A 20,837-nucleotide genomic window follows, 5' to 3' on the forward strand; every position below is an offset into this window, starting at 1 on the left:
TTCTCATACACATACACTCTCATCACACACTCATACCACCACACTCGCACAGAAACAAAGCTGTAAACACGTGCTGACAAAACCCTGTTAAATACTCTTCTCCTAAAGAGATGAGTTGGGCGATGTTAACAGCCAGAGAACAACAGCAGCAATAACCAGCAACAGTCATGGCTCTTCCTCCTCAGATGATAATAATATCCCTTCCCGACAAGCAGGTGGAGAAAATTAGTCACGGCTGGCGGGCGGCCAGGGCTCAGTCCTGTAAAGCACCACACCAGCCAGACTACAACAGCCCGACCAGGGAAATATTGATGGTAAACGATTCCGAGAAAGCAGCAACACAATCACAGATAAATCGCACAGCTTTATCCCCCAGCAACAGCAGTTGCAGTAGCAGCGGCAGCGTCTCTGTCGTCCTAGGGTCTCCCCGCAGCACGTTTTGAGTGGAACAGGAAAGTGTAGCAGGCAAGCGTGTGAGCGCGCAAGCAACAGCCGCAAAAGATGTAAGGGCAGCGATGCACACACAGCCACCCTCTCCTCACAAGCCTCAGCACCAATATTTGAAAGTCTGGTGATCAATGAAAGCCTTTGGGCTTGAAGCTGTTAGAAATTTTCCGTCATCAGCTGGATGATAATTAGCGTAGGAAGACTTCAAGGACACCGTTCCAAGAGAACTTTTCTTTCTTTCTGCTTTTTCTAAATCTCTTCTATCCTTGAAACCGATGTTATTTTCTCTAATTAAAACGCCTATCTTCCAAGAGTGATTAGTTGCTGCCAGGGTTCTTTAGTTATCTGGCTTTATCAGTCAAAGCCTCCAGGATTAGTTTTTAACTCCGAGCTGTTTCTATAAGTTATTACAATTTGAAACCCGGTATATAGTTGCCAGTATGATAGTTTCAGCCTTATCTAAACATGGATAGTTTAGAGATCGTTTAGAGAGCTCCAAACAAACACTATAAAGCACAGGGTGATTTTTTTCCGAAATTCCTTGCTCCGTTCCATTACCCAACGTATGTTTGCGATATGATCTCTGGTGCCTCTTCCCTTTCTAAATCCAGCATGGACGTCTGGCATTTCTCGCTCCATATACGGTAAGAGCCTTTGTTGTAGAATCTTGAGCATTACTTTACTTGCATGGGATATTAAGGCAATAGTTCAATAATTACTGCATTCCCTGGGATCCCCTTTCTTTGGAAGTGGGATATATATTGAACGCTTCCAGTCTGTGGGCCATTGTTTAGTTTTCCATATTTCTTGACAAATTTTTCTCAAAATTTGGACAGATTCAGTCTCAGTAGCTTGTAGCAACTCTATTGGTATGCCGTCTATTCCTGGTGATTTGTTTCTTCCAAGAATTTTAAGAGCAGCTTTCACCTCACATTCTAAAATTTCTGGTTCTTCATCATATGGTTCCTCCGTGAATGAATCTGTCATCCTGGCATCTCTTTTGTAGAGTTCTTCAGTGTATTGCTTCCATCTTCCTTTTATTTTATCTCGGTCAGTCAGTGTGTTCCCCTGTTGATTATTCAACATCCCTACTCGTGGTTTAAATTTCCCTTTCATTTCTCTAATAGTTTGGAATAGGGCTCTTGTTCTTCCCATTTTGTTGTCTTTTCTATTTCCGTACAATAACTATTGTAATAGTTTTCTTTGTCCCTACGTACTAGCCCACTAGCCCAGAATTAATTCTATTTCCACTGTTCAGACTGTGAGTGTTGATCCTTCTGTAGCCCGAAACAGAAAGTATCACACACAAGATGTTAGATATCAGCATGCTTGGAAGTATCAGCAGATTTCCCAATGTACAAAAAAAAAACTTTAGGAAAACCCTAAGTGAGGGGACACTCCCTAAAACAGTCCAGTGAGGATTGCCACAGATTGCTGATTGACTGTTGTGGGTGGGGGATGGAAAACTGGGAGGAGGAACGGAATGGAGTATCCTCAACAGAAGCACAACACACTACAACATCTTGTTGCAGCTCCCACTTGCAAAATAAAGTGGTTTCAGTGTTGCTTGCAAAAACACTGTAATGTGTGAATTTATGATATTGTAAATATTGTTCTTGTGAATTACGTATTGTAGCAAACTTATGATGATTCAATGCCTGAATTTGCACGTTTCTGCTTCCCACAACTTTCTCCTTTATCATTGTGTCTATTAAATAGTAATCCTGTGGGCAGGGACTGCGTCACTAGAAAACTTTAGGCCCTTTCAAATGATAATAATTTCCCTGACATCCCAAAATTTCACTTTTTCTAAAAAAAATCAGCCTTGCCAAATGTGTGGCAAAGCCCGTTTGGGGTCCTCTTCAGACATCATATATTCTCTTCCTTAGAGAACATTCCTTCTCTAAATAGCAAGGATCAGACACTTCATGAGAGATAAGATCAGCAAATTTCAACAACGATGTCAAGAGTGCCTAGCAGTTGCTGCTGCTGTCAGACGATGATTCACATTTCTTTTATGATGGGGAGATTTTACTCCCCTCGCCCAGTTATCAAAAAGGCAATTCCTTAAGCAGCTCGACTTATGTTGTCTTTAAAGGAGCGCTCAGTCATTTGACAAGAGGGATAAGATACAATTGCACTGCAACTAGCAGGAATCGTTCCAAAGCTGTTCACCAGTGCCCTTTGTCATCCCTCTTTCCAGTCAAGGGCAGAAGCTCTGTGGCAACCCGTTTACGCCACACCCCTAGGGGAGATAGACTAGGAATTCCTGATCTTTGCCAAAGGATTTGGTGGTGCAATTAGAATTATCTGGAGGAGTGTGTGAAGTAGATTACAGAGCAAAAAGAAAGTACTTCTCCGCACAGTGCATAATTAAATGATGGAATTTGTTCCGACAAGACGTAGTGATGGCTTCGACAGCCTTAAAAGAGGATATGACAATTTCATGGAGAATTAGGCTATCAATGGCGACTAGCCACGATGGAAACAGTATACAGTACCTTGAAGTACCAGTTGCTGGGAATCACAAGTGAGGGGAGTGCTCTTGCGCTCAAGTCCTGCTTGCATGCTTCCCATGGGCATCTGGTTGGCCACTGTGAGAAAAGGTTGCTGGACTAGATGGACCACTGGCCTGATCTAGCAGGGCTTATGCTGTAACAAATCTTGACCACACAGCGCTTGAGAAGACTACCCTATGCAGTTGGGTAGTTTACATACAGGAAGGAAAGGAATTGCCTCCAAGAAGATTATGTATTAGGATGCTCATACAGCATTTATAAAGAAGAGAACGGGTACCCTTGCTTCACTCATCATCAGAGGGTTTGTCCAAATATGGACTTGCTGCATTTATGAATACTAGGGCTAGGAGCTCTCATCAATTTGAAGAGTAGATTGATCAACTCAGCAGTTAAAAGTAGATTTAATTGTGGGTGAGAGCCAGTGTGGTGTAGTGGTTAAGGTATTGGACTACGACCTGGCAAAATTGGCTTTTGTTCTTCATGCACAGCCTGTGCAGTGGTATAGAGCAATTGACCTTGCACACAGGATGTACCAGGTTCAATTCCTAGCTTCTCCACATAGGACTACAAATGTTTCCAGTCTGAAATCCTGGAGAGTCACTGCAAATATAGACAGGACTGATCTAAATGGATGCATGATTTGACTGTTACAAGGCAGGTTTCCCATGTACCTAACAATAGGGTCCTAATCAATGGGCTGTGATGGACAGGGACTATTCTCATCATCTATGTTCCTAAATCATGCAGTGGGTACTAATATGCTTTTACTAGCCATGCTTGAAGAATTTCATTTCTGTGAATTCCATCGTAAACCTGCCTGATCTGCACCTCTGATGTGGGCTAACGTGTAGGGCAGAATGTTCATGGGGAAAGTCTGCAGCTCAGTGGTGGAGTGTCTGCTTTGGATGCAGAAGATCCCAGGTTCGATCCCCAGCATCAGGGCCAGCTCTAATGGGCTGCAAGGTTGGGCCCTGGCTGAGGGCCCCGTGGCCCAGAGGGGCCCCTGAAGGGCCCCTCTTTAGGGTGGGGGAGTAGCGCTCCTCTTCTGCAATCTGCAGCAGACTGCTAGCATCGCCCGCCCATTCCCTTGCTCCATCTACCTTTCCTGTGTTTTGTGGCTGCACGCTCAGCACTGCCCTTAACCAAGATGGCGGCTGAGGTTTCCCTAAGAGGCTGAAGCGTCCGCCCCCATCTTGGTTGATGATAGCCCTGCATGTGCGTAGCAGGCAGGCATGCCATCAACCAAAATGGCGGTGGAGGCTTCAGCCTCTTACGGAAACCTTGGCCGCCATCTTGGTCAAGGGCAGTGCTGTGCGCGCAGCTGTAAAACATAGGACAGAAAGATAGGCGGAGCGAAGAAACAGGTGGGCAGTGTGATCCACGGCAGCGTGTGCTGGAGCCCGGGGCAGGCTGGAGCCCAGGGCCCTGGCATGCCTGGAGCCGGCCCTGCCCAGCATCTTCAAATAGGACGGGGAATGTCTCCTGCCTGAACCCCTGGAGAGTCGCTGCCAGTCAGTGTAGACAATACTGAGCTAGATGAGCCACTGGCCTGTCTCAGTGCAAGGCTGCTTGCTATGTTCCCATGACTGCCTGCAGCATTGTAATCACCATCTTAAGAATGTGTTCTATAATTATTATTATTATTATTATTATTAGATTTAAGATGGAAAGAGTAACCCCTTGCTCATATGAAAAGGCACATGGGGGATGAATGGGGGGTGGGTGGGATGAAGCCAAAGAGCGGGATTTGGTAGTGAGGGCTGTTTCCCCCCCACCCTCGGTTATTTTGGATCATTGTCACAGACACTTAGTACCAAAGGTCACATCTGTCCCAGTTCTTGTGTTACAGCAGACCGTGTGAAATCAAAGGAGGTGAATGACGAGAGAAGCTGTGTGCACTCACACAGGGGAGTAACAGATCCCGAGATCAAAGCTCATCTCCAGGTATTGCTGAGAGATCCCGCTCTGAAATACCAGACAGCCCCTGCTAGTCAGCCACAACAATATTGAGCTAGACGGACCAATTGTCTGACTCAATGTAAGGCAGTTTCCTCTGCCACTGTTTAAATCAGCTATTTCTTCAGAACCATGAGGACTGGAATCTTGACGTTATTTCTAAAGGAAGTGCCACTGCTTAGTGGTAGAGCATTTGCTTTGCATGCAGGAGGTCCCAGGTTCAATCCCTGGCATCTCCAAGTTGGGCTGGGAAGGACTCCTGCCTGAAACACTGGACAGCCACTGCCAACCAGTGTAGACAATGCTGACGGACGAATGGTCTTACTTGATGCAAGGCGGCTGGATATGGTCCTATGTACTCATCCATTAGTAGGTGCTTTCCTGAAATTTGCAATACAGTTCTCAGCTCAGAAAAACGTATCAGAGTGTTTTCCAAAATGCATTATCTTAGGCTGGTACATATCTAGAAATGTATACATTGAGAAAATATGTATGATAAATACAATTTTTGTGATAAAACAAAGAATACTTATATGTATATTGTTTGGTTGTTATATGGAAAAATGCTTTGGGGTCACTTGTGAATAGAGGAAGGAGGCAAAGGGGTTTTAAATATATAAATAAATATATGAAATGAAAACGGACTGCCTTTAAGTCGATCCCGGCTCATGGCGACACTATGAACAGGGTTTTCATGGTGAGCGGTATTCAGAGGGGGTTTCCCGTTGCCTCCCTCCGAGGCTGAGAGGCAGTGACTGGCCCAAGGTCACCCAGGGAGCTTCATGGCTGTGTGGGGATTCGAACCCTGGTCTCCCAGGTCGTAGTCCAACACTCTAAGCACTATACCACACGCTCTCAAATATATATATTTTGTATGTTAGCAGCTGATGAAGGCGGAAGCTGAAACGTTTTGTTAATATAATAAAAACCTCAGTTTGGTTAATCACAATTACGTTTATATATATTTGGTTTTTTTTAAATGAAAATGAATTGGGAAACAGAATGAAATGGCCTTCTAAATGACAATGAAACGTTGACGGAGAATGACAGTAGAAGTGATCCATCAGTCCCTTGAAATTGCCAGTCATAAAACAAACAAGGGTGTCATCATACCATCTATCATCAATATTATCATAACATTCTCTTAAAGCAGAGCTGAGGAACCTGTGGCCCTCCAGATATTGTTGGACTCCCATCAGACCTGGTCAGCATGGACTACGGTCACAGATGACGGGAATTGCAGTCCAGAAGTCTGGCAAACCACAGGTTCCCCAGCTCTGTTCCAAGAACTGGGAAAAATGCATCATGACAGTATCAACCATGAGAGTAAATGAGACCCTGTACAGGGGCAGAGCACCTCAGAATAACATATTTGAAGAAAGGCCGCATGAGATTTCATATGAAGTTTTTCTCCCTTTCTCTTAACGCTAGAACTCGTGGGCATCCAGTGATGCTGGATGTTGGAAGATTCAGGACAGACAGAAGAACTTCTTCATGCAGCACATAGCTAAAACTATCGAATTTGCTCCCACAAGAAGCTGCGATGGCCATGATTTGTGATTCTCAGCAACTGGTTCTCATAGAATAGTGGAGTTGGAAGGGGCCTGTAAGGCCATCAAGTCCAACCCCCTGCTCAATGCAGGAATCCAATGCTGGTCCTTCAGAAGCACACGGCCTCCGACAGTGGAGGGGGGAACATAGCAATTATGTCTAATTGCCACTGACAGCCTTATCCTTCATAAATTTGCCTAGACAAAAGTGCTTCTTCACACCGCACAGAATTAAAACTATGGAATTTGCTCCCACAAGAGGCAGTGATGGCCACCAACTCAGATGGCTTTAAAAGAGGGTTAGACAAATTCATGGAGGAGAAGGCGATCAGTGGCTACTAGCCATGATGGCTATGCTCTGCCTCCATAGGCAATATGCTTCCGAATACCAGTTGCTGGAAACCATAGGAGGGGAGAGTCCCTTCGGGTCCTGACTGTGGGCTTCCCACGGGTATTTGGCTGGCCACTGTGAGAACAGGATGCTGGACTCGATGAACCATTGGCCTGATCCAGCAGGCTGTTCTTATGTTCTTAGATCTATCTAATCTGGCTGATATTCAAGACAGACTTGGACTGTGAAGTGATCCAACTCTTATGCTCTTTAAAGAAACTGGGGTTATAGATCAAAAGTATCACACACGGCACAGGATTAAAAGACAACTGTTTATTACAGCATATTGATGCATTATATTAATTTACAAAGCGGTATGGTTTATATATAGATATAAAACACAGCTGCTTATGATGTAGTTTTTTGACACTGACGGAAATATTAACACGACCCGACGCTCATGCTCACAACATGCATATCTGTGTGGGTTTTAAGAAAACAAACATTACACAATGTACACAGAAAAAGACTTCTTGGCTTTCCCCAGAGTTCCAAGGATGGGAAACCAAGCCAGGTAACAGCCAGGGCATTAAACACTTGGAATACTGTGTATAGTTCTGTTTGCCACATCTCAAAAAGGACATAGTAGAGCTGGGAAAATGTACAGAAAAGGGTAACCAAAATGATTGAGGCGATGCAGTGACTCCCACATGAAGGAAAAGTGACATGTGGGGTTCCCAAACTGTGGTCCACCAAAGGTCCATGAGCTTCACTGAGGTGGTTCGAGGTGCGTCTGTGAAGAATAGTTGAAGCAGCAGCTATGAACGAGGGCGCAGTGGATTAAATATGCATATTGATTTTTAATTGTATTTCATTACTTTTACTTCTTATATTGCATTTTACTTTTTGTTATTGTGGTTTATATTGTACTCCATGGCATTTGAACTGCAATGCAATGAAATACAATGCAAGAGATCAAAGAAAAATCAATTCAAAATACAATTCAAAATCATACAGTATCTAGCGCAGCGCATTACAATTGCTACATCAAGCAGAAAAATGAGCAAGTGGTCTGCCAAGACCCTCGGCAATTTGCAGGTAGTCTGTGGGGGGCAAAGTCTGGGAATCATCGGTTTAGAAAAAAGGTAAGGGGGTGGGCAGGAAAGGAGGGTTATGAAATTAGAGATGTAGACTGGAGAACGTGGGAAGAGAGACATTTTTCTCTCTGCTACAACTCAGGGTCATCCTCAGTAAAGGTGATTCAGGACAGAAGGCTTCTTTGCGCAATACATAAAACGATGGAATCTGCTACTACAAGATGTGGTGACAGCCACCAACTTAAGATGGCTTTATAGAAGATCAGACAAATTCATGGATGATAAGGCTACTGATGGCAACTAGTCAGGATAGCTGTGCACTCCCTCAAGGATCAGAGGCCTCAGGCAACCTCTGAATACCAGACACGAGAACAGTAAAGAAAGGCTTTGCCCGCGGGTCATCCTTCTTGTGGGCTTCTCAAAACAGGCATGTGGTTGGCCACTGCAAGAAATGCGATGCTGAACTAGATCGAGGGTGGAGCACCTTTTTCATCCCCAAGGCCACATTCCTTTCTGGACAACCTCCCGAGGGCCACAAGCCAGTGGTGGGCAGGGCCAGAAGCAAAAGTGAGCGGAGCAACAAATGTACTTTTGTACAGAAGGCTAGTTTGCACGCACACACTCAGAGCCTTCTCTGTCCTCCATCCAGGCAAGCAAGGCATGATCAGAGTTCAAGGACGCAGCCCAGCCAGGCAAAATATCCAGGGTGCGAAGCAGGGCTGGTGAAGGGGTGTGGCCTGGGGAGAAGGGGTGTGGCCTGTGGGGGGCATGAAGTTCCTGACCTCTTGGACTAGATGGGCCTTTGGATTGATCCAGCATGACTCTTCCTATGTTGCTAGAAATGGACTCTGAGGGTCAAGGAGCAAAACTGTCACACTGAAATTGCACCACACATTCAAGACTTTATGCTTTGATAGTCTAGTAGTGCAAGGCCCAGAAACAGCAAAACCAGGCAGAGGCAAGACCGGATTAACCATCATGCTACAGAACACTGTAGCACAGAATCCCGCTCAAACGGAGATTCAGACTAGATGACAACGCCAAGGCCACATTCACACCATATATTGATTCCACTTTAAACAGTCATGGCTTCCACCCAAAGAATCCTGGGAAGTGTAGTTTGTGAAGGGTGCTGAGAGCTGTTAGGTGATTCCTATTCCCCTCAGATCTACAATGTCAAGAGTTCCCTGGGAAAAGAGATTAACTGTTAAACTACTCCCGGGGAATTGTAGCTCTGTAAGAATGTCTCTTAACAAAGCACCTTTCACAAACTATCCTTCCCAGGATTCTTTGGGAGAAGCCATGACTCTTTAAAGTGGAATCACAAATATAATGGTGGGAATGGATTGAATAACTGTATGGTGTGAATGTAGCCCAAGTCTGTCTATTTGCTATGAGAAATATATCCAACACAATTCTTCTGCTATACCCATTCATAATTCCTGACAGATTGTAAATTTCCCTCGTTTAAAACCATGGAAAACACTGAAGTCATTTGAAGCGCTGCCTCATAACATTGGGATGATCATTCCTTTTCACATGACAGGAAAGCAGAGGCTGTCTATTTCAACTGCAGGCTTTGTTTCTATTTTTTATTTGTAAAAACCATCCGCTAGCCCGGCTAGATGAGCAGAATGGGCAAGAGCTCAGAAACAGGCATGTGCAAAGCAGCCAGTTGTGCAGGCAGAACTCATCTGAAATGTGAATAATGGCACAAACCTGCAGCTTTCACTGTAATAACTTTGGCCGCCTGCATGATTGTTCTTAGGAAGGAAGTATAGGAGATGGCAACGTCTTCAGCAGCGGCCCTCAGGCCCACGGATATGGCGACCCTCCAGGCCTCTCTAACTGGCCCTTGGGACCAGTAGTGTAGTGGCAAATTCAGAAGTGCAGGGTCCCTTCATGTCAATCACAACCACGCATGCCCCCTTCCCAATTTTTTGCTGTGGGGTTGAGAATGAGATCCTTGATAATGCCTAGGAACCAGTAAGCATGAAATACGAGTGTTAGCTACTGAGAAGGGTCTTCTCAGTGTTTGACTCATCTCCTTTTACTCCAATCCGCAGGAAAGGACAAGGAAGCATGTTAGAAGACTCTTCACAGTGGCTAACACACTCCCCTTTCATGCTGATTGGCTTGTAGGATGCTGGAGACATAGGAACCCTGCTGGGACCGATTCCAGTGTCTAAGACCCTCCGAGACCCTGCACAACTACAACCCTGCTTGGGACTCTGCCCAGGCCATGGCCCTCTTCCTTGGCTACACTTCTCCCTGACTGTGCTCCAAACCCTCCTCGAGTTCTTTCGTGCATTCTCGAAGTATGATAATGCCTCTTGCTTGCTAGGATGGAGGAGGAGCCAGCAGATGGGTTGTGGTGTTACTGTGTGGGTGCACTAGTGGAAGCCCCGGATTGGCTCTGCCAGTGTGCGCCACACTGTGCCAACCTCCCCACCGCCTCTCTTCTCCTCTCCTGGTAAGTGGCATCAATGCCGCAGCCAGGAGGCCAGGTGTGTCCCGTCTGTCTGCTCCTGAGGAAGAGATGCGTGTGTGTGTGGGGGGGTGTGCACACAAACTGACTGACTGTAGGCTACTCTACAAAACAATCACACCTGCGGCTCCATCCACTTTTCCTTTGGCCCTGCCACCACCCACATGCAATTGCCTCCAGGTTGCCCATAAGGGAGCGTGGCCCCTGGGCTGAAATAGGTTCCCCACCTGACCCCCCTGATTCACAGGCTTCTGCCAGCTTGGGTTTAAGAAGTGGGAATTTGTGCTTTAATTCTCGGAACGCACACAGGGTAAAATTGCATGTGTGGACGGACTGAGACTTCTACTGCCTATGGAGGCTGCCAGCTTTCAAGGCCTTTTGAGACCGCCTTGGTTCACGCCAAGGAGCGTGGCTGTGGCATAGTGGCAGAGCTTTGCATGCCAAAGGTCCCAGGTTTGCCATCGGTCACTGTAGACCAGAGGCTGCCAACACGGTGCCCTTCCAGATGCTGTTGGACTACAACTCCCATCATCCCTGGCCATTTCCCATGCTGGCTGATGGGAGTTGGCAGTCCGGCAACATCTAGAGGGCACCACAGTGACTACCCCGGTGCAGAGAGTACTGATTTCGCCACGTCATTGTTCTGCCTCATTGTAAGGTGGCTTCCCAAAACTGTCTTAACAAACACAGGAAGCTGCCATATACTTAAGCAGCGGCTCTCCAGTTTCAAGCAAGGATGTCTCTCCCGCTTTACCTGGAGAGGCTGGGGATTGAACCTGGGACCTTCTGCACGCAAGGCAGATGCTCTACCACTGAGCTACAGATCCTCCACTGAGTTATTACAGCTAAGTAATGCACATGATGCACGTTGAACAGCAACATCTAAAAGGCATCCTCCCACCCCTAAATTCATCAGGTGAAACCAAGAGAAGCTTATGGGGAGGAAGGGAAACAAGGGTGGTGTTTTTGTGTGTGCGCGAAAGGGATGTAACTTCAGTTCTGATGGAAAAATAAATTCTATGGGCTAAGCACATCCTCCTTAATTCTCCTTAATTCTGAGCACGTCTGTCCCTGCCACAATGTTACACGGAGCTCCAGTATAGCACTGGTGGTCTTCTAGTAAAAAAAACAAGGTAGACACCAGTAACCTCAAGCTTGCACACCTGCATCTCCTCCAATCTGGCATTTGTGTGTTTTTTTGTTTTTAAAAAAGCCCAATTTGTTGTTTTTTAAAAAAAACATTTAGGTACAAAATTGCAAAACAACAATAGTAATGAACCCACTTGACATTATAACATTCCCAATGGTCTATTCAGGTGGTTCTGGAGTACAAATAAGATCTACAAGTCTTAAATTTGGCAAACTGATATTTAACAGTACAAGTTTTAAGCTGTGTGTGTGTGCATATATTTTTAAAAAAGTATCCCATCAGTGTTGACTTTCAAAACATGTGAAAATCAGTTTGCAGCTGAAAACACTGGGTTTCAAAATTCAGAGGCTTTGCTGGATTTCAACATTTGTGCAGTATTTTGTTTCAGTGCTCCTTCCTGCCTCTCATCATATGAAACATACTCTCCCAAGTTTTAATCCAAAGCAAATAATTTTAAAAACAGCAATTAGAGGGCATGTTCTTCGGACTCCAGGCTACTCAGCCAATTTTGCCGCAGTCCACATTCTGCACTGTGTCCAACCAGAGTTTCCTGGGATTCTCAACAAAGAATACAAGGCTAGGCGGACCTCAGTCCCTGTAACCAAGCAAGAGCACTTACTCATTAACACTAGCAAGAGTTGTGCTTCAGCTGGCAAGGGATGGAAAGAGACTAACAGCTCAGAGGTAGAACATGTGCAGAAGGTCCCAGGAACAATCCTCATCATCTCTTGTAGCAGTGCCAGGAAACACTTCCGCCATCACCTTGGAGAAATGCTCCTAGCCACGTTAGAGAGCACTGGATTAAATGGAACAGTCCTCTAAGGCAGATTTATATTGCCACAGTTCAGCGGCATGCAAGAGATCCCAGGTTCAATACCTGGCATCTCCAGTTAAATAGGTGACAGGTTGTAAGTGGCACGAAAGACCTCTGTCTGCTGCCAGTCAGAGTATACAGTACTAGGCTAGATGGACAAGCAATCTGGCTTGGTCTAAGGCATCTTTCTATGAGATCCTAAAAATGCACTCTAGCTTTGCAAGTGGTTTTTTTAAAACCCACATAAACGGACTGTAGGGTTTCTGTTTTTTTTTTTTTTTTTTAAAGCAAGGCTGCAGAAGACTGAAACACCTCTGCTCAAAACCATCCGTCAGTCCATTTGTTTGCATGTGTGTGAAAATGGCTTGCTTTTTGCCTCTGCAATCAGAGGCAGAGAAGCGACTTTGTATAAATCAAGGATATAAGGTTCAGCCTAGGATCCACATGTCCCTTAACCCATCCCCAGCTTGGAGAGAGGAATGTAATCAATGCTTGCTCCAGGAGTTTTCTGCTCCTATGCAGTGAAGCCATCACAGTTGCAAAATTGGTGGCACGGTTCCTTTGTTAAAAACTAGCACAGTGGCCTGTGTTTTGCCACTTAAAAGGCACTAGTATCCAACAGAAAAGTTGGGAGGTTCAAGTGACATTGTTTAAGCAGTCCATTAACGATTTAAATATGTGCATTTTAAAACAAAACAAAACTGCATTTCGGGAAAATATTTACAAGCACCTTGTTTCATATAAGTAGGGAGATGTGCACTTGAGCGCATGCGTGGTCATACAGGGCATGTCTGCAAGGCAGCTTAGTTTTGGCATATTAGCACACATCCGGAAAGTAGGGAAGCAGCACCAAGCCATGGGGGGGGGGAGGTTCTGCATAGAGCAAGGCTTTGTTCACCTTGTAAATAGCCACTTGCCTGGTTGCCTATGGTGCTAACATCCTTGCGACATTCTTCAAAGTCTGGAGAGGCAGCCCTGCAAGCTCAAAGCATCTACTTGCATGAAGATCTCCCGGCAAGCCAGCATCGCAAGTTGGTGTTTCGAGCAGCAAACACACAACCTGACTGCAAGCAAATCTACTTGCGGACAAGCGCCCCAGTTTGCCATTTCAACCAGCAGCCAAGGGGAGGAGCTTCCTGTGTGCAAGTATTTCTGGGCTGTTCTTTGTGCAAGTGGACTACAAATGCCCAAAGAGCACAGGATGAGTCTGAAAGGACCCGGGGATCAAGGCAAGGTCAACTTGAGTGTCGGGAGCATCTCTGCCTCTCCAGGGGGTGGCCAGGCACACCATTTCGCTGCCCTCACCCAAAGACCAGCAAAGGGCCCTCTGCCTCCCAACACCAATGCCATAAGGTGCCTGAAAAGATTGCTGGAAGATACCATGAATTCTCCAGTGGGGCACCCCACCTCTTGCAAGGGAAGCCCCCCCCCTCAAAAGTGCCTTTCCTCAAGGGGGCCCAAATCTTGGAGCTGGCTTGTGTTGCTTCTACACCCTGAACAGGTGTGCCTACAACACATCAAAAACTCACAAGTGCAGACATACCCTTACATCATGCTTCCCTAACCTGGTGCCCTCCAGATGCTGTTGGCCTACATCGCCCATCATCCCCGACCACTGGCCATGCTGGCTGAAGCTGATGGGACTTGTAACCAAAGACACTTAGAAGGCATCAGGTTGGGGAAGGCTGCCTTGCATAGACACGCAGATGTTCCACTGGCAGGCATGTAAATCACTGCCATCATCAACAGTTATGTATTTTAGACAGTAGTCATCAGTTTGAGAGAGCCAGACCGAAAGCGGAGGATTTTCTTCTTGAGGTTATGCGAGGCTTTAATCTTAACAAAGGCTTTGGCTGCATTTTCATGGAGCTCCGAAGCGGCAGCAACTGCCTGGATGGGAAGTGTCTGGACAAACTGGGACCAAATGAGCCCCCCACTTTCATCCGAGTCACTGGTTGTTGTGCTCTCGCCAACAAACTCCACCTCACTCAGACTGGACTCGCTATCCCCAAAGCAGTTTGTGGTATAGTTGCTCCGTTCATCTTCACTGGTGTCCACTACGGTGGAGTGGAAAAGGGATTCGCACTCCGCCGAATACTCCGAGTCGCTAGCGATGCAGTTGTAGGGGCTGACGTAAGGATGGGGAACCTGCGAGTAGGCCCCGAGGGCTTCTCTCCGGGTCCTCCTGGCCCTCCTGAGGGCTTCTTCATAAGAGACCTCTGCTGATAGTTTCCAGCGGCGATAATCAGCCCTCTTGTGCTTAGGTTTGGCCACCACTGGTTCTCTGCCGTGCCCGTGGGGCCTCATCACGGTCTTAAGAACGCCAGGTGGCCGACTCAGGAGGGCAGTCTCTGGCGGCAGGTGGCTACTTTTCCTCCCTCGGGAGGTGGCCTTTTTCAGCTTCTTATTTGTATCCAGGTCATCTGGGAAACGGCACTTTTTGCCGGAGGGTTTGCCTTTCTCCCGCCCAGCCTGTGGCCCATTTTCCAGCACGGTGACAAGATGGGGCCTCTGTTTCGCCATAGAGCTTTTGAGGAGCTTGACACTCCTGCCGCCTTTGTGAAGTCTGACGGTTTGTGGCTGAGCTGGTATGAACTGGGCATTCACCAGCAGCCCCTCCTCCAGGCTCTGGGAGGACGACCCCTCGCTCTTGAAATCCAGCGGCCTGGTCTCCTGCAGTGGCGAAACAGAGCGAGCAGCTTGTGCCCCGTTGCTTTTGAACGGGATCTTTCTGGGCAGCTGGAGGGCTTTTGTTTCCTTCAGGGGCATCATGTGATGGGAAGGGCTTTCTTTAGGACATGCCACAAAGGTTTGGCCACTTTCCTTGGGCACGTCACCCTTGTTTGCTACAGGACCCCGCAATGCCTCTTGAAGTTTGACATTCCTTGTCTGCTGTTTGCTTTGAAGTTCGCTGTTGGCATTTAGCGGCAAGGCTGTGGGCAAAGGCATCTTTTTGGTCTCCAAATGCTCCGTTTCTCTTGCATGCTGCTTTATGGGGGAGAAGGCGCTGTTATCTAGTGGCGTGGCAGTTCCACTGGAATGGGGAAAGGCCTGGCTTGGGTTCTTAAGATTAGCAGCACTGTTGTTGGCAACCCCAGCGGCCTGCCGAACGCACAGGCTCCCGTGTCTCAAAATCCCTTTGGCGGGGTCTGCGTTCAGATTCGTTCTCAATTTGTTAGTCCTCACCGAAGGGGTCTTTTTCTGCACAAGGCTCAAGATGTAGCTGTCCATTTTCCTGTTGGCTGGGGTGCAGGATGCCGAATGAGAGTTGTGCGGGAGACAGGAGGAGGCGCCTGATTTTGCCGAGTCGAGTTCGGGTCCATCACAACGGTCAACAATGTTGCTACTGACTCTCTCTTCCTCTTCTCTTGGGGGGCTATCAGTCACTGGTAAAAGAAACATGGGGCTCTGGACTGCGACTGCATGCAAGGGGCTAGGGTAGCGGTACACGTCGTTCCCGTTTTTGGACACCAGGTCGCACTGGTATTTTGGATGCACGTCTGCAACCGCATCAAGGGAACTGGAGTGTGGCGTGGAAGGTGAGCGACAGACCATCCCCACAGACCGGTCCTCCTGTTGACTCCCTTTATTGTATTCTAGCCAGCCGATGAGATCTGAAATTCAGTGGGAAAGGGAAAGGAATAACTGAGGGCATATTGCATTGTAAAAAGGAAATGATGAGGACCCCGAGTGGTAAATATCCTAAGAAGTTTTAACCTTCTGAAAACCAAAACAAAGTTCTGTGTTGAAGGTCTGCATCAGGAAATGCTGCGTCCTGTAGAATTCAGCACCCAACGCCCCCCGCCCTCCAAAACCATGGGGTGTTGTTCAACTAAGTTATACTCAGAGAAGACCCAGTGAAATTAATGAACCTAAGTTAATCATGTCTATTAACTTTAATGAGTCTACTCTGATTAGGACTAGCACAGAATACCACCTATGGATTTCAGAATCAGAGGTCTTCCCATCCCACTGAAAAACAACAGCTGACATTATATTTCTTCTCTAATCACAGCATTTTTCCTCCATCTGCATTTTGTTTAAATATTTCTAAAGATGTGCACACCAAAACTCAAACCTTAAGGTTGGACGCTTACTACATTTTTGGCAAGGCCTTGTTCACCCTTTCTCCTGAGCGACAGAAGTTCCTACAGCGCACACACACACGACTCTAATTTGGGGAAACAGGTCTGTCTCGTGAGATCGACTACCAAAGCCCAGTTGCCAATGCTGCTCCCCTAGCAGCCCGTACGGATAGCACCAACAAGGTGTGTGACCCATAAACAGCCTCTACTCCGCATTGCTCACTTCTTGCAGTAAGCACAGAGCTATTGATCAATAGCACAACTGGCCAACTGGACTCTTAAATAAAAGGTTGGCGGTTCAAGCCCAGTTGGGGTTGTGACGAGCACCGCTTTGCTCACTCCTGTTATGGAGGGAGTATAGCCAAGTGGTTAGAGCCAAACTATGAACAATTTACTCCCCCCACCCCAAGTTAATCTTACTGGCCTCTCTCTAACCCAGGGGTGAGGAACCTCAGGCCCAAGAGCCAACTGGCCCTCCAGGGCTCTCTACATGGCCCTCTGGACTCTCCCCAGCCCTTCATCCCCTGTTCCCAGGCCACACCCCTCACTGGCCCTGCATCGCACACTCCTTGCGTGATTATGACTGGCTGGAAATGTGCCCTTGAACTCTGACCCTGCCTCTTGCTTGTCCGGGTGGAGGACAGATGGTGGTGGGCGAGCATACAAACTAGCCCACTATACAAAGGTAAAATTGATAGGGGTTGCTCTGTCCACTTTGCCTCTGGACTCACCTACCAATGGCATGTGGCCCCTGGAAGGCTGCCCAGAAGGGAATGTGGCCCTTGAACTGGCAAATGCTCCCCTCCCGTTCTAGCTCATGTTGTTGTTGTTGTTGTTGTTATGTGCCTCCAAGTCGACCACGACTTATGGCGACCCTATGAATCAGAGACTTCCAATAGCATCTCCGTTATAAACCACCCTGTTCAGATCTTGTAAGTTCAGGTCTGTGGTTTCCTTTATGGAATCAATCCATCTCTTGTTTGGCCTTCCTCTTTTTCTACTCCCTTCTGTTTTTCCCAGCATTATTGTCTTTTCTAGTGAATCAGGTCTTCTCATTATGTGTCCACACAACACACACTATCAAAAATATTGTTTTTGAACTGTTGCTGTTTTATAGTAATCAGACCATACTGAATTATGTTCACGTATGTGGAAGGAGAGGAGAAATAAAGGAGGACCCTCAGAGACTCTTATCAGAGGCACATTCCTGACCTCCAATCTTGCCATCAGGGAGATGCTTGGGGGGGGGGCAGCCCAGACAGTATGGATCTGCTCCTAACAGAACTGGGTTATTGGATCAGATGCTCATATACCTCAATTTTCAGAGGCAACGTGACTCCAAATACCAGTTGCTGGACAACGCAGGAGGGGAGAGTGCTCTTGCGCTCAGGTCCTGCTTGCGGGCTTCCCAGTGGGTCATCTGTTGGCCACTGTGAGGACAGGATGCTGGACTAGTCAGGATGTTAGCCTGATCCAGCAGGCTCTCCTGATGTTCTTAATCCAGCATGTGTGTGTCCAACAGCGGCCAACCAGAAAGGCTTGGAAGGTCACAAGCCAAGCATGAAGCCGACAGGTTTGGCCTGTTGCTTCCTCCTTGCGCTGCCCGCTCTCAGCACTGTTCCTTGGAGGTTTACTGCCCCCGGATCCAAAACAAGGGCATGGCTGGACCTTTGTCCACTTTGCCACACAGCCTGCTTGGTGGGATCCCCAAGTTCTGCAGCGCATGAGGGAAACGCATGAGGGCTCACAGCACGCAAGCCGTCCCCGAAGGTGCTCCAGGGAGTCAACCAGTTCTTGCCGTACCTGCCGACTTGGGCCGTCCGTCGGAGCTGCTCAAGGATGCCTCCAAAGGGCTGCAGAAGCAAGTGCTGGAGGGGCAACACGATAAACACTCACTGAAAACAGAGTTGGAGGAGTTGGAGAGTGACCCAGAAGCCCCATCGCTCAGCTCATAAAAGCCTGTTAAAAGCAACAACAGGAACAAAATCCATTAATGCTATTCCTGGTCAGTCACTGTAAGAAGCCCAGGCTGGAGGCAAATACGTAACACAAGTGGGAACTGCAAATACAAGTGGGAACTGCAACAAAAGGTTGCAGTTGGGAGTGCTCCCACTCAGTGTTCCAGTCATGCCCTCTTCAAGGATATTTCATTCCGTTCTGCCTCCCTCTTGTTTTTTTCATCCCTGCCCCCAGCCAGCGTTCCATGCTCAGAAGGCATGTCCATTCCTCCATGGGCTACTTTGGGGGATTTTGCCTCCCTCCCTTAGGTGTTTTCCCCCCATAAAAAAATATTTTTACTAATGCAGATCTTGGGGTTCCTCTGAGCATCCTGATACCCTCCCTTTTGATTATCAATAATGCCATTTTTGACTTCCTAGACATCACATCACAACTGAAACCAGAGTTTGCTATTTGTATATCAGTATTTGTAGAGTGTTCTTGTGCTCTGGTCCTGCTTGCAGGCTTCCCAGAAGAGGCATCTGGTTGGCCACTGTGAGACGAGATGCTGGACCAAATGCGCCACTAGCATGATCTAGCATATAAGAAGAATATGACTCAATCTGTTGAGAATTCATGAGTTTTGTGAGAATCTACCACGGTATTTCAACTTGATAGATATCTATAACCCAGCCTGGAATGAATATTGGCAAATAGTTGAAATTTGCCAGAAATATCTCATTTCCCAACAGCATGCCTGCTTGCCGTTCTGCACAGTCATGTCCATATTATGGTCTGTGTTCAATTCAGTAACTGCAAGAGTGGAACAACTTCCACTTGTGCAATGGGACTTTCCACCCCTCTCCTCCCTCCCACCCACCACACAGTCCCCAAATCTGCAATGGGGAGCTGGGGAAACCCACAGAACAGATTTGGGGCGGTGCAAAAGGAAGAGAGGGGGAGAACATTCCATTGCATAAGGCAAAATCCTTGCGCTGACTGAATGTTTGCCTTTCGTTACGCTGAATACAACCTAATGCAACCTTTGCAATCTTTTTATTGATGGCCATCTTCACACACAGCCCTGTGTGGGTACAGACAAGAAGAAATCCACATATAATGTGCATGAGATGTAGGATTTGGGTGGAATGCATCAAGAGCCATAAACACACCCCTACAGGCATAACTTTAAGCCAGCCTTTCCGTCCCCAGATGCTGTTGGACTACAACACCCACCAGCCCCAGCCAGCATAGCCAATGATCAGGAATGATGGGAATTGTAGTCCTGCAACATCTGGGGAACCAAAGGTTGGGAAAGCCTGCTCTGAGCGGCACTTCTTTGGTAAAAAATGAGGTGCCGGTACTCCACACCGGTAAGCACCAACACAAAAAAGAGCCCTGCCTCTAAGGAGCCAAGAATATCTACCAACAGCACCGGCTCAGCCACACTAAAATAAACCTACCTGAGCTGGGACGACTGTCTGTCTCGAGGTGCTCGTCTGCCGTTTTTTCAACATCCAGTCTCAGATCGCTGATCTGCTTGTCTAGTTCTTGCAACTGGTTTAACAAGCCGGCGTCCCTCCTTCTCAGGCAGTTCTAAAACGATGAAAAGAAGAGGAAAAGCTGGTAAGCTATGTATGATGGGTCCAGGAAAAACCAAAACGTATTGTAACAGCAGGGGTCCACAAATTTTGGCGGGACTCAGTCGCCAAACGCAGAGCTTGGAAAAGTTACTCTTTTGAACTGCAACTCCCATCAGCCCCAGCCAGCATGGCCACTGGATTGGGCTGATGGGAGTTGTAGTTCAAAAAAAGTAACTTTTCCAAGCTCTGGCCAAACGTTGTTTCAAGTAGCTAGCCAGGCTCAGACTTCCCACTCCTTCCCTTCTGTACTGGTTAAACACCAGGGGATTTATGTACAGGAGCAGAGCAGCCGTTTGAGTGTATGAGTTTATGAGGCATCACTCCCTACCACAACGCTAATGCTGTGTCCCAGCTAGTACCATTTTGAAAGATGCACGTCCTGGCAGCTTTTACAAAAACAAAAAAGGTTTTAAAGGATGTATTACCACATCTATCATAAGTGGCCCACAGAGGGTGGGTCAGTTCTGGATCTAGCTTGATCCAGTTTCCCACCCCAGATTTAAAGAGTTAGAAATTTACTTTTCAAAATAACAAACGGTATTCTCAAGAAGCTGGATTCTAAATCACATTATACGTTTTGCCTCCTATACTTCGACAGAATCATAGCCCTGCACATACTGCCCAACACAGTCTTTTCCAATGTTATACACTCAAGGTCTGGACGTTTCAGGCTAGAAATGTAACCTTGTTTTACAATGAAGGCACTCAGTTATAATCTCAGTTGTACATCACAGATCTGTATCCTTATAAACATGCAGGCAAGATTATAAGACTGGATCAATGTAAGAGAGAGATAAAAGGACAGAGTAATTTAATTCC

At 46.9% G+C, this 20,837-nt stretch overlaps 1 protein-coding gene across 1 annotated transcript in view; it reads right to left on the reverse strand.

Moving 5' to 3' along the window:
* Positions 1–7,156: 7,156 nt before the first annotated feature.
* DACT1 (dishevelled binding antagonist of beta catenin 1) overlaps positions 7,157–20,837 on the reverse strand; it is a 30,361-nt gene continuing 16,680 nt past the window's right edge. The window contains exons 2-4 of the mRNA XM_061612448.1: positions 19,839–19,971; positions 18,241–18,396; positions 7,157–15,966 (exon numbers count right to left, since the gene is read on the reverse strand). Of these exons, the coding sequence (XP_061468432.1) occupies positions 14,111–15,966; positions 18,241–18,396; positions 19,839–19,971 (2,145 nt within the window). The 3' untranslated portion in view covers positions 7,157–14,110. The remainder of the gene's footprint in view (positions 15,967–18,240; positions 18,397–19,838; positions 19,972–20,837) is intronic.

This window comes from Rhineura floridana, chromosome 2 (genome assembly GCF_030035675.1).
Source record: "Rhineura floridana isolate rRhiFlo1 chromosome 2, rRhiFlo1.hap2, whole genome shotgun sequence".
Classification (NCBI taxonomy): domain Eukaryota; kingdom Metazoa; phylum Chordata; class Lepidosauria; order Squamata; family Rhineuridae; genus Rhineura; species Rhineura floridana.